The sequence below is a fragment of the Neltuma alba genome, unplaced genomic scaffold, assembly GCF_004799145.2.
Source record: "Neltuma alba isolate B1F8T4 unplaced genomic scaffold, ASM479914v2 tig00013099_pilon, whole genome shotgun sequence".
In the NCBI taxonomy this organism is placed as follows: domain Eukaryota; kingdom Viridiplantae; phylum Streptophyta; class Magnoliopsida; order Fabales; family Fabaceae; genus Neltuma; species Neltuma alba.
The window spans coordinates 4,432-18,175 of NW_021637423.1; the positions used below are offsets into that span (position 1 = coordinate 4,432).

At 33.2% G+C, this 13,744-nt stretch overlaps 1 protein-coding gene, 1 long non-coding RNA gene and 1 pseudogene across 2 annotated transcripts; all 3 read left to right on the forward strand.

Moving 5' to 3' along the window:
• Nucleotides 1-1,274: 1,274 nt before the first annotated feature.
• On the forward strand, nucleotides 1,275-3,141 carry LOC114734431 (cytochrome b561 domain-containing protein At4g18260-like; annotated as a pseudogene).
• A 2,252-nt stretch (nucleotides 3,142-5,393) lies between these two features.
• Nucleotides 5,394-8,431, forward strand: LOC114734429 (uncharacterized). Its single transcript, XR_003739166.1, has 3 exons — nucleotides 5,394-5,475; nucleotides 8,146-8,293; nucleotides 8,383-8,431. It is a non-coding gene; the product is annotated as an uncharacterized LOC114734429 (long non-coding RNA).
• Nucleotides 8,432-8,468: 37 nt separating this feature from the next.
• Nucleotides 8,469-9,361, forward strand: LOC114734432 (DExH-box ATP-dependent RNA helicase DExH9-like). The gene is made up of 3 exons (XM_028922065.1): nucleotides 8,469-8,614; nucleotides 8,744-9,008; nucleotides 9,158-9,361. The coding sequence occupies exons 1-3, from the start codon at nucleotides 8,469-8,471 to the stop codon at nucleotides 9,359-9,361; spliced, it is 615 nt and encodes a 204-aa protein (XP_028777898.1).
• The last annotated feature ends 4,383 nt before the right edge of the window (nucleotides 9,362-13,744 follow it).

Here is a 13,744-nt window from a genome sequence, read left to right on the forward strand (position 1 = left end):
TGTGTCTGGAATAATAAATTAAAAAAGTGATACATAGTTATTGGATTTTATTGTCTAAATCAATGATTAAAAAGTTTAATAAATCATTAAGAGTTAATCGGGAACATAAGCTATCTATAAGTTGACCTAATTAAATAAAAATAATCATGTTCCGATTGAAAATCATAAATTTTTAAGCTAATGATAAGCGCTCCATCCAACACAAATTGCAGAGAAAGTATTAGAAACTTGATTCTTGAGTAAATCAAAGTTAGATAAGTATGGTCAAATAAAGTTTTATTTTTTTCCATTTAATTATGAGAATAAACTGATTTGTTTTTATTATCATCTTTTCATTTGTCTCATATCTATCCTTTAACATAGAATAGAACATTGGAGAACCACACAGATTAGTGTGAAGAAAATATTAATATATCTTGCTATCTGTGCAAATGGGACAATCCTTGTGCCTCACAATCATTACATAGACGACGACCGGGCTGCCCTTTCTCCGTAAAACATAATCATTTCTATGATCTGCCATACTGGGGGGGGGGGGGGGAACATATTGATGAGCTTTGACATTATTAGCAGAACATTATTTTGAAGATCTGGGCATCAAGCAGAAAATTTAATGAAGTCAAATTCCAATTATAATCAGCAACACATTGTAAGTTCACTTGTTTAACTCTACTGAATGCCAACCAAAAGGAAAAGGACTGGGTTGAAATAAGCAAAGAAGTCATCATTTCGGTCCAAAATCTGATTTTATTGACCACTTTCCAATAGAAAAGGGGGTATTTTCCCTGTATATGGCTGGTGGAGTCTGTCCAAGCATGTTATGGCTTATCACGGTGCAGTGGGAAGCAAAAGATAATGTCTATTAGTACCATAAATCTACAGCCAAGGAAGACCCACTTTATCATTCTGTACAAATGTTTCACCCTCCATTAGAATCTGACACACTTTTGCTCTGAAAGTCCAACTTCTCCTCCATGATCTCAAAAAAAAAAAAAAAAAAGTTTAAAAGCGCTGATGAAAAGTTGAACCCCACAAGTTTCCAATCCCATTTTATGTCATATCCCCACATTCCTTTCTCTTCATTAAGTACTTACTATCAAGTTTCATGCTCCAATATATATATATGTGTGTGTGTGTGTACATATAGAAGTTTACAATTCTCAGAAGAGAGTAATACAGTTATGGGAATGCTTCAGGTTTAACAAAGGAAGAAGGAATGGGGTTTCTGCAAAAGTTCATTTTTTTTGTTCTTCATTCTAAGTCTTGTATCTGCAATGCTTCTTCGTGCAGTTAGCTTATACCCGGAGAAAATGGAAGTTACGGGCAGTCATTCTAGCAGCAAAGACAACAACATTAAGGTAGTCAAATTTTTGCTTTCTGCATTTTCTTCTTAGCTTTGAATCTGACATTTTAGCATTCTTGATTGTGTTTATGAAGATGAACCTTACGCTTGTGTTTGACATTACATTACATGGTTTTCTTCTGTGGGCTTCAATGGGATTCTTGATGCCCGTGGGTATACTTGCTATCCGAATGTCTAATGGTGAGGCTAATCAAAGAAGGCTCAGAATGATTTTCTATGTTCATGCAATTCTGCAGGCAAGTCTTTCTGAACTTCTTCTCTGCTTTCCCCTTCATTATCACTTCCATCTGCTTCAGATTTTTTTTTTCTGGCTTCTAAATTTAAACTCACTTTTTGGTACACACCTTATATTTATTGACCCGAAGTTTATTAATATAAATCCAAGCAAGGGCCAACGTCTTCTAGTCTGTTAACAAGGACTGTAATGAATGATGAAGAGACAAGGAACACATTTTTTTTTTATAAAATATTTTTCTAAAGCTTTCTTGATTTGGTTTTGGAATAAGAGGTTTTGAAGGGAACACAAGTTAACTGTTACTGTGGCCCAACCCAAAGTCTGAGCTCAAAATAATTAAAGCCAGAAGTGAGAACATCCCTATTAATCATTTATTAACAGAAATAACTATCTATAAACAGTGGTCATGTTTGGCTTTGGTATATAATAATACGTTTTTCTTTTGTATTAAACAGAAAGTAGCTGTACTCTATGGTATTATCTGGCTTTGGTATATAATAATACGTTTTTCTACTTGTGGCCACAGAAGGAGCAATCATGTCCATAAAAAACTTCCAGAATGCTTTTAACAATAATCATCAAAGAGTAGGAGTGGCACTCTATGGTATTATCTGGCTTCAGGGCATTCTTGGTATCTTTAGACCTCAAAGGTAACTTGCTGTTCAGCGATCCCTTGCTTCAACTCAAGAAGTTAGATCATATGTATAAACACACACACACACACACACATCATCTTAATTTTCCCTCACTATTCAGTTAGAGGACTTTTATAGTATGTTAATGACCACTTAAAAAGTTTCAAGAGAAGAGTTAAGATTAATTCAACAAATAGTATATACTTGGGTAGAATGATTCTTCTCAAAAAGTTTGTTGTTTTAGGAGAGAATCATTTTAGCTGCTTAGTATCTCATAGAGCAGTTTATAATACAAAATGTGAAACTTAAACATCTTTATATTACCTTGATCTCTATCATTTAAACTAGCCGCCTTTAAAAGATCAGTTTCTGCTTAGAAAGAGCTACCTCTTAGTTTAGGCTTGATAACAGCTCGAACTCAAGTTAGTGATAGGTTGAGAGACTTTAGTAATAGATCTGTGTTCGGTGGATATTGGCCAGTCCCACAGGCTCACACTCGCACACAACAACTTAGCATTTTCTAAAGCCATCATTTTATATCATCTCTTGAATGGAAAGTTTCAGTTTCTTGCTTACGGAAGATGAGAATCAAAAGGGGTAATAATGTTTTCAGGGGGTCTAAAAGCAGGACTGTATGGTTCTCTCTGCACTGGATGCCTGGAACTGTGATTTCCTTTCTGGGCATTCTAAATGTATATATAGGCTTACAAGCGTACCAAGAGAAGACATAAAAAAGCATAACAATATGGAACATATTATTCACTGTTCAGCTTGCTATCATTGTCGTCTTCTACCTTCTTCAGGACGAGTGGGTTTATTTACAGAAGCAGGGAGTGATTTTAGTCAATAAATGTTCAGAGATTTGTTCAGATATCAAGCAGAAGGAATTGAATGCTGAGTCTTGTTGAGAGGGACTTTTCTTATAGGTATTAAACTATGTGGATATACATTCTTGAATAAGTTATTATTGTCTTCAAAAGAGGCATGACCGTTCAAAGATTTTTTTTTTTTTTTTCCTTCTGGACCAGAGACTGAAGGGAAAACCACCTAACCCGGGTGGTACCCAAACAGTCCGAATATCCTACTTATACACACTAACACACTCACACACCCATCTGATGTGGGGCTTGAGAACACCCACAAGGGACCCCGACCATTCAAAGATTGTAAGCTGCATATCAGTAACTGAATTCTTTTTTGTAATATATTACATCTAGTGTTTTATATAAGAACTAATTGAGAAGTTGACTTTAATTTTAAGTATAAGAACTTCATTTATTTTTTCTCCCAAATTTATAATTTTTTTCTCAAAATATCCCTATTGATTGAATTGATATATTAAAAAGTTTTAACTAAAAAGTAGCTTCAATGCACATAATTAAAAAAAGGTCTGTTAGAGTAATCAACATATATTTATCATAAATAATTAACTTGAGTATTTTTCTTAATATCTTCAAATTAGCCATTTGTCTATTACATTAAGAAGTTGAAAGAGTGTATGAATTTGAATGAACAACTTAGTGAACTTTGGATATCATTTAGCTCATGGAGATCACAAAATGCAGCTAATTTGTGAGATTTCACACCCTACTATTTACTGAGATCTTGCTCATGAAGACTAGTAGAGTCTGATACTTTTCAATTAAAAGAGAGTAATGGGAAGTATATATTTACGAGAAATATCATATTCTTCTGGCAAGACTTAATTAACTAATTTAAGTATATTAAAAATAATAGTTAAATTAATTAATATGATATGTTTTTTTAAATATTCTAAGCATCTTTTTTAATTTCCTCTCTTAATATGATGTGTTTTTTTTTTTGCCTAAAATACTATAAACATCTTTTTTAATTCCCTCCCTCCCTTTCATATTTGGTTATCGTTGGGGGAATATGAATAAGATTAATTTTTAAAAAAATAATAAACATGTAAAATAGATATTATAATAAGGTTAACGTCAATTCATCAATTAGTTCCTGTACCAAGAAACGGAGGAATATTTTATACTCACTCAAGTCTTTTTCACATGACCCTATTAACTATTTTCATAAATAGTTAAATATTACAACTCATACAACATTTCAACATTGACTTTGAATTAGAAAGACCCACTTAGGAAGGGGGTGGAAAAGCCAAAGGGATAGGGACAATTTTGGAGATTAGTTATAAATGTTTCATTAAATTTTATAAAGAATCTTTTATCAAGGTTCAAAAGATATGATGTTATAAATAAGACCAAAGCGTGTAATTTTTAAAATCCTCACCTATTTCATGATAAATAGGAATTTTTTTTTTGGTTTCTTTGAACTTAATTGACATTTTATTTTGTTAAAAAAATAATGATTGAGATTATATGGTGTATTATGAAGAAAATCTTCCCAATGCGTGAAATGAGCCTCCTTTTTCATGCTTCCTGCTTCCGTCTACCTGTCAGTTTAGTGGCACTGGGTTACAAACGGAGACAAATCTGAAAGCTAAATTTGGTAATTTCAATGTTAATAAGTTATCAATAACAATATATCGATATACTAGCTCCGGTCCTAATTATAAAAACTAATTGAATAATTTGATGAGATTAAAGAAAGAATTTAAGTTAGTTATTTGTAATAAATATATGTTATCTTTTCTAAAATATCCATGTTAATCAAATGTATTGACTAGAACTATCATTGTTAGAAGGATTATCTTGAAAAAATATATATAAATATGAGAGACACAGTGAATTGAGGTCTTATATTTAAGACCAAAATAAAAATTAACAAGATCTTATATTAAAAACCTGAGGTAGTGTCTAACAGTAATTTGGATAAATTGTATTTCCTATATAAATTATTGAATTTTAATTTGTTTAAAAAAAATGTCAACAAACAGTGGTTGGTAACTGGATGAAAAAAAAAATCATATTAGGATTAAGAACTAATTTTGTTAATACTCCTATAATTTTATATAAAAATAAATAAATAAAGATTTCATTTTTAATAAACTGGCGGTGAGGATTGCAGAATCCGATGCCAAGCAAAGAAAAGCAAAAAGATAGCATCTTCATTCTGCTGCCATAAATGAAGGGTGACAGCAACTCGTCTTTCTCCATTTAGCTTCATCATGGACAGAGATCAAGAAAAGGAAGAAGACAAGGCTGGATCTGTGCTGCAAGATGAAGTTCATCATCCTTACGCCTTTCATGTCTCTGGTCCTCGCAATTTCGCTGCCCTTACGGGAGGGATCTTCTCAATTCTAGTTGGTCAGTAGCCTTCCCAAATTCCTTTTTCTGGTCTAACTAAAAAGCAGATGAATTTTACCTCCTTTCTCATGGGCTTCATTGTGCGTTCTTAACCACGCCAAGTTTACTTTTTCCCCCACCCTGTTATAGCAAGTTTACTCCTGGTTATTAAAGAGTTCTAGAATGAAAATGTAAAAGTTATGTTTTAACATATAAATGGTTTTCAAGATTGAAAGAACTGTGATGGAATGAAAAAAAGACAGGTGGAAATGAATTCGTTTTTGTAGAAACCGTTTGAATGAGAAATGGATGCTATGTAGTGCAGATCAACCTTCCCTATTGATTATGGGTTTAATCAGTTGTCAACCACATTTAAGTAATTACTGTAGGAACAGCCGTGCACTTTTTATGGTGTATGGTATTTGGAATTTCCAGTGTCAAGTCTCATAATTTCTATCGATTTTGAATTTGTTGGTGAAATGGGTTTTGGCGTATGAATTTACTAAAGCAAAGTGCTTTACCAAATGGGTTTCTAAAACGTTCACTTGTTGTTTATGATGGAAGGAACTATAACCAAATAGAAAGACGTGTGGGAATGAACCCTTTATTACTGAATCTGTTTGAACTGAAACACATAGTACCCGTTATAGAATTAATAAGTAAATTCTCATTGATCTGGATCTTTGTTTCTTCTTCTTCTTCTTCTTCAATTTTTTTTTTTTGGGAACTTCCAACTCTTTCGGGGTCCTTGTCTAGTGTGATTTTGAGATAACCTTCGTGGGTAAAAACCTTGCGTTGGAAGTTGTTTTTATGTAGAAAATATTTCTTGTACTTCTGCATAATTAAATTAAGAATTTTAGATATTACTTCCATAAAATTTTTGACAAATAATGCATTGTTGTCTACACCTTAGTCGACCGAATCGAAGGTCCTCCATGGAAGATTTGCTCTGATACCTTGAAGAATTTGGGGCAGAACTGAACAAGTTTTATTTGATTAGAGCTCAAACATTTATAGGAAGAGATTAGGTTTAGGTTTGGCCACAGATTGTTATCCTGATCTCCCTAAAATCATGGAAAGATAAAGGAAAAGATATTCTGCATATCTAAACTATTTTTGGCCTAGAAATACAGGGCTCAACAACTAAATAAATAAATAATTAAACACTTAAATAACGGCATTCTCCATCAATAGATGTTATGTTGGAACCTCTTATCCTCTTGCATTAATCATCTGTCTTCCTTCTGCAAAGGACGATCCTTTGTCAGGTTAATTCTCTCTTATAGATCCAATACTCACTAGCACAAAGTATTTCAAATCTATCAAATTATTTGAACCTGAACAAATCTTAGCATTCACAAGTTTCAAGCGATAGGCGTAGTGCACCAGGAATCAAGTCGCAGTACCAAGCACTCACTGATCTGTCCCTCGTTCTTGCCTTCCCCTAGGAGTCATTTCACTTAGGTTGTACCCGAAGGTAGTAGCACCTTCGGTCTATCAACTCAGTTCTAGAACTTCCTATCTATTCGTGCTTGCCCTTGCCTCCCCCATCATCATTAGTTACCACCATTGTTGTCAAATTAACAAGTCAACTAGATGGACTTGGGGAGTTGACATTCTTAGCTCAAATCAACATGTTAAATCACTTTGTACAGACCCTCACAAATTTGCATGGACTAGAGTGTGACTAGATGGGGCTCGGTAATATTGGACAAACGCGAACATGGTGGGTGAGTCTGAATACAGTATCGAAACTTGAGACTGATAAAACCTCACATTGACAAGTTTGTACCTATGCCATCTCTCTTGGGAAGTCCAGTTTTTAACATTGCATGCAAATAGTTATTAGGAGGGGTGTGTGTGTGTGTGTGTTACACATACACGCATAAAATACATCTCAAAGGGACGGTGCATTAGAATTGTAGTCCACCCAGCCCTTGTGGCATGAAATTGGGAAAAAGTTTAAAAACCTATGCTGCTTAGAAATGCAAAAATTCCAGTGTTAACAAAGAGATAAAATTTTAATACAGCCACAAAAATATATTTAAATCAAATTGTTGTCATTTTTTTACTTTAATTATTTAATTTTATATTTTTAATAACTATTTATTAATATGAGTAATTTTTTACGAGTTTCCAACACAATCCAAGTTTATGACTCCATTACGAGTTTGACAGTCTTGGCCACTGAAACTACCAAGGAAAAACAGAGAGATAGAGAGAGAGAAGCTTCACAGGAAACATAATGTAATGAGATTACACTCAAACACACGTAAACAAAAAGTAGGCCAAGAAAATGAAAGCATCATTGTTGTCGCCACAAATTTCCCAAGTCCTGTTACTGGGTTATAGTGGCCCTTCTCTGTCCCTAGCTGTAGGAGTAGCTGGAATTGCATCAACCATATAACGAGTTGATTCTGTAGTACCATTGAGGAGGAAAAGGGAAAAAATCATAATCTGATAAGGAGAAAATCTAATTTTCGTGCAGCACACCAATGCGCAAGTTTCTGTGGTACAACATAGTATGGACAATTCAATGCAATAGTTCAACGCAATATACACAATTTGACCTTTAGAGGCCTTGGCTATCAAATGTCCGTATCCTTTGTGGTTATGATGTTTTTTTTTTTTTTACCAGACTTTGTGGTTATGATGTTTGCTCAACTGTTTTCTGCCTTTTGTTCTGAATAGATCAACACAATAAGCAGTCTGCGCCTATATATTCCAAAGGATTTTCTGTCATTGGAAGCTAGCGAAAACATGCTGAAGAAAGTGTCAGAAACTCTCTGGATTTGCTGAAAAAGGGTTGCCCCTTCTAGATCCTGTAGAGGACATGAAGGTTTCTCATCTTTTTATTATATCTTCTCTTCACCCTCTTGGGTTTAATTCCAACAAAATTATTGTAGTTTTGACTTCATTTCCTTTTAGATTCACAGCAGCTCATACAAAAAGGCATCCCGGAGATTAGAGGCCTCGGAGCGGCTGTTTGAGAAGCATGAAATCGTAAAATCTCCATGTTTGAAGCAAAACTAAAGGCTTTGCGTAAGAAGCAAGAACTGGCTGCAAAGATAAGGTCAATTAAGAGAACATTAAGAAATTCTACTGCTTTGGCTTTTAGGGATGAACGTAAGGCAAGAAAGAGAGTTCTTCGGGGGCTAGTGTAATGAAATTTGTTGATTGCTTCGATACTTTCATCATTGTAGTGTAATATCTTAATTGTGGTATTGATGTTTTTGCAAGTCTACTGATTGACTGGGTGTTTGCAGTGATCTTCAATTTTAACTTACAGATATATTACAAGTGAGAATGTTGTGGAATTAAAAGGGAAGGTTGCTGGTGAAATTAGCAGCGCTGATGAGCTGACCCTGACTGAACTCATGTTTAATGGGGTCTTAAAGGACATAAAGGTGGAGGAAATGGTTTCTCTGCTCTCTTGTTTTGTATGGCAAGAGAGAATCCATGATGCTGCTAAGCCCCCCGAAGAACTTGGCCTGCTCTTTGCTCAATTGCAAGAAACTGCTAGGAGGGTTGCACAACTTCAGCTTGAGTGCAAGGTAATGAATGAATCCACTGCTTCCCTGGCATTAGATTATTTGTTCATAACTAACTGTGACTGAATCCATTGTTTCCCTGGCATTAGATTATTTGTTCACAACTAACTGTGATTATGCATATTCTTGTACCGAAACACGAACTAAATCAGGTTCAAATTGATGTGAAGAGTTTCGTGAGTTCATTTAGGCCTGACATTATGGAAGCTGTTTATGCATGGGCGAAAGGATCGAAATTCTATGATATCATGGAAATTACTCAGGTTTCTGAGGGTCGCTTGATTAGCGCAATTAGAAGACTTGAGGAACTTCTTCAGCCGCTGATACAGGCAGCCAAATTAACTGGAGAAACGTAGCTTGAGGCTAAGATTGAAGAAGCTGTTTCAAAAATCAAGAGGGACATTGTATCTGCCGCATCCCTTTATTTATAGGACAGTTTCTGGCAGAAGAGACAAATGATGAATTACCCTTGCGTCTCGGCGTGGGATTACCGCCCATTAATTTTGTAGTATTTGACTGCCAAATCATCTTAAATTATTCGTAGCATTCTGTTCTTGCTGTCCTCATGCTTTTAAGGGTAGCTTCATCAGAGCAATTAGATAACTCTATAAACTTCGGCAGACAACACTGGTAGCTATGTACATGGGAGAAACGCAGTTTGAAGCCCGGGTTTGAAGAGGCTGTTTTAGATTATCAAGGGGGATGGTGCTGCATCCCTTTATTTGTACTAGTTTCTAACAGAGGACACAAATGAGTAGTATGCGTGCAAGCAAAAGTGGAATTTCCTTCCTTGAATTTTGGAGTCTTTGCATGTTACAGTCGTAAACCATTTTAAATTATTTGTAACAGTTTATTTATTTGATGCGTGCATAACTGCTTTGATGTGCGCCCCTTGGATGGTTGTCAACGAAAATATTTCTTGGATGAACTGATGAAGTACATAAGATGGAAAAGTAATTTTTTAAAGATTTTTTAAATATTTTGCTTAGTTAATGTGACCGAGTCCTAACACACCTTGGTGGGAAGTATCAAAATTTTATCAAGAAATGCATTATATACTTATGCATCTTCAGTTCGTTTTATTTGAGGAGCTTTTATTGAATCCTAATTAACTAAATGCATACAAATGCAATAAAAGAAGGAGTCGGGTTTGAGATTAATCTTTTAATATACTTATGAAATTTTGTAATACCTGCTAATACTTAAATGGGTCGGGTTGTAGGTCCATAGTTTATTTGTTATCTAAATTTATTTCAATTTTATGATCTCTTTATCTCTTACGTCAGTTTCTCAATTCTTTCAACTTTATACAGATGTGATATGTTTTATGGTCAAATAACCAAAATTTGTATGTGCATATGCTCTCTCTCCATATATATGTGGCTCATTTTTATTATTTTATTTTAAAAAGTTATATTTTTAAAAATACAAAGCAAAAGAAGAATATTTTGAGGCAGAGAGAAATGAGAATTTCTTCAAATAACAGGGGCGTGAATACAATCCATATACATATGCCTTATTTTTTATTATTTTATTTTATAAAAGGAAAATTATTTTTTGAAAAATACATAGAAAGTTATAAATTTTCAAGAAAAACATATCATCATTGTTTCAATAAGAAGTGGCGAAGAATACAAATAGAATGACATATTCTAATTGAATCAAATATGTAATACACCTTATAAATATCTTTTAGTTATTTCAAATCTAATCATACGTAGTGACACACTACAGTGTGCATTGCACAGGGGAAAAATTTAGTTTTAACTGTAACTAAAGAAAGGGTGAACGTGCAACAATATTTATAAATTTTTATCCAAAATGTAATTACTATCATGAGCTTCTTTTAAGTGTAAAATACCCAGAGTAAACATGATACCGTCGTTAAATTTGCATTTGTAGTAAAAGGTGTAAAAGTGGTTGGAAAGATTAACACGCGGGATGTTGCTTTTGTAGTTCTCCTTGGCTTCATCAGATTAATCAGTGTCTAATGTAATTTTTACATACCGGCGGATTTAATACAAAAGAAAAGATTAATAGCAATAGTAGTTGTTATTCTTACACAGTAATTCATACTTTCGTTAAATCTTAAAATGTTATACCAATTTATTAAGATAGAATTGTTGTCATGTTCTCTCTACCTTCCCCAATGAAATAAGTTTCAATGATAAGAAGTTATTATTACATCGCGCTATTTAGATTTGACCTGGGCGCTTTATATTAAATTTTGTTTTTTCACTTTTATTTTCTTTTAAAAAAATCATTTTAATGAATGCGAAATCTAAAATAAAATAATCTATTCGGTGCCAATTTTTTTAAAAAATAATTTTTTGTTTACAAATCACTATTAGTTAAAAGTTTTACATTAAAACTGTTGAAATTATATTGTATTTAAAAAATATAGATCTCACTACAATGATGAGATATTTATTATCGTATAAGTATTAAAATTGATTCGCTTCTCCAATATTTCAACTCCTGGATAATTTAAAATGTTCTATTTCACACATGGGTTTCCGTGTTAAAAACTTCAACCATTTAGGAGGCATTGATTTCTTCCTGTTCTCTTAATGGAAGAAGAAGTTTAATGCCCTTATCATTAAAACACTTAATTAAATTAGGTTTAATTAATTTGTAGTTTAGGATTAACTTAATTAGACCTGGGAAAGCGGGCTAGCGGTGCAGATACGAGCCAGCCCGTCGAGGTGAGGGCCGAAGTAGTCCACCTGCCAGCCCGAGCCCGCCTAAAAAATTTTTTTTTAAAAAATTTATTATATTAGTATGAGTTAAGCCTAGTTTGAAATATTAAAATTAAGCTCCGAGTTTTAAACTTGACTAATGGATTCTAATAAAAAAAAAAAGAGAATTAATTTATAATTTTAGAAGATATTTAAGAAAAACTAACATATTTTTTTTTATAAATAATTAATTTAACTAGTTTTCTTATCCAAATTAATTAAGTAAATCTTTTATGTATGTGTATGTGTGACTATATGGGAATCACATGTTCATCTAATTGCATGAAGCCGTGTATAGTAATGACAAATAGATATAAAAATAAAAGATGGACGGTGCTCTTTATATAACCATACACATATATATGAAGTGATTAATTAATTATATATATAATGATATGAATGAGGTAATGTCCATATGAAATTTGAGGGTCAAAATCATCTAACTATATTATATAATGTATTAAAAATCAGAAAAAGTAAAAAAAAAAAAAAAGCAGGCTGGCCCACCAACTCGCAGGCCAGCTCGCGACGGAGCGGGCCAAAAGTGGTGCAAGCTAGAGTAGCCTGCACTGTGGCGGGCTGGCAAAACGCCAACCCGAGCTCGCCTTTTTTAGCGGGCTGGGCCCGCAGGCCCAGCCCGTATTATCGACTCTAAACTTAATATGAGTTTCTCTGGCTAAAAATTTAGATAATGAAAAATGCAATAAAATTGACCTAAACTAAAATACAAAATTTTAATTATAAATGCAAGATGAAAATGTCCTAAAATCTATATAAAAATTAAATGAAACTAAATAAATGCAAATGTAATTTTGGGATTTTTTTTAGAAATAAAATTAAAATGATAAGTAAAGAAAATTAACTAAAGAACAAAGAAAATTAACAAGTAAAAGTGAGAGGTTTGTCTTCAGATATAGTAGAGGGAACAATTTAGGATTCACATAGAATTAACTTGCATAAACTAAAGCAATTAATTAGACCAAAGGAAGTGACAAGAGAGTGGAATTAATAGGTTTAATTACCCTAATTGATACAAAGGGAACCCTCAATTTTAAAATCTCTTAGACCATTAGAAAACTTATAATGGTATAAGGTTGGTTAATTAAACTCATTAAAACCAATGACAAATAACTCAAATTAATTCTAGAAACTATGCTTAGAATTATCAATTAAATAATTAGATAATTTACTAACTCAATTAAACAATCAAGAGACAGAAGAATCCAAATTTGCAATTTAAATTACATTGATAATCAAATTCATAATAAAAACTCAATTATAAATTCAAGTAACAATGTAAAGGTTCATAAACATAAATTTTTGCAAGTATTTTAGCACAAATATAATCTAAATATCAATTCAATTCAAAAATAAAAATGACAATTTAAAACTAAATTATCTCAGAAAAGTACAACTCAAAATTATTTAAAATTAAATAATATCAAATCTTTAAATGAAAAAGATAAATAGAATATCACTTTCTTATAGTTTTTAAGTGCTAAGTTAAGGCTCAAGCCTCTTTTATGCCTCTGTGAATTTGTCTTCTAATAGGCCCAGGCTTCTATCAAAGCAAATTCTCACCCCGGACTGATATTTTGAAGACGCTAGCCGAAGACCTGGCCGGTTTATCCGCGCCACGTAGAATTAGAAGAGATGGTTAAGTTGCTGGGCCTAGCCCCTTTTGTCTAAAAAAAAAAGCTCTTTTTTTCCAAGCTGGATGAAACTCGCGGGCACGGCCGATGAAGAATGGGAAAAGGAATGATGAGTCTATGGGCACGTGGAATGGAGGAATTGGTGATGATGACTAATTGGATTTTTGGTACCTGATAGAAGTAAGGAAGGAGTGGTTGTGGAGTGACGATGGTGAGAGAGGATGTTGTTTGGTGACTATGAAACGAAGGGAATATGAGGTAAAGCGTGAATAGTGATTATGGAATGAGTGGAATATTTTAACGGAAGAAAATTTTTTAGATGCAGAGCTCAAACCTATTAATAATTAAT

Coding starts and splice junctions, on each gene's coding strand:
- LOC114734432 (XM_028922065.1), top strand. CDS start 8,469: ATGTTTGAAGCAAAACTAAAGGCTTTGCGTAAGAAGCAAGAACTGGCT. Junction 8,615..8,743: donor AGAGTTCTTCGGGGGCTAGT/GTAATGAAATTT, acceptor TTTAACTTACAG/ATATATTACAAGTGAGAATG. Junction 9,009..9,157: donor AACTTCAGCTTGAGTGCAAG/GTAATGAATGAA, acceptor GAACTAAATCAG/GTTCAAATTGATGTGAAGAG.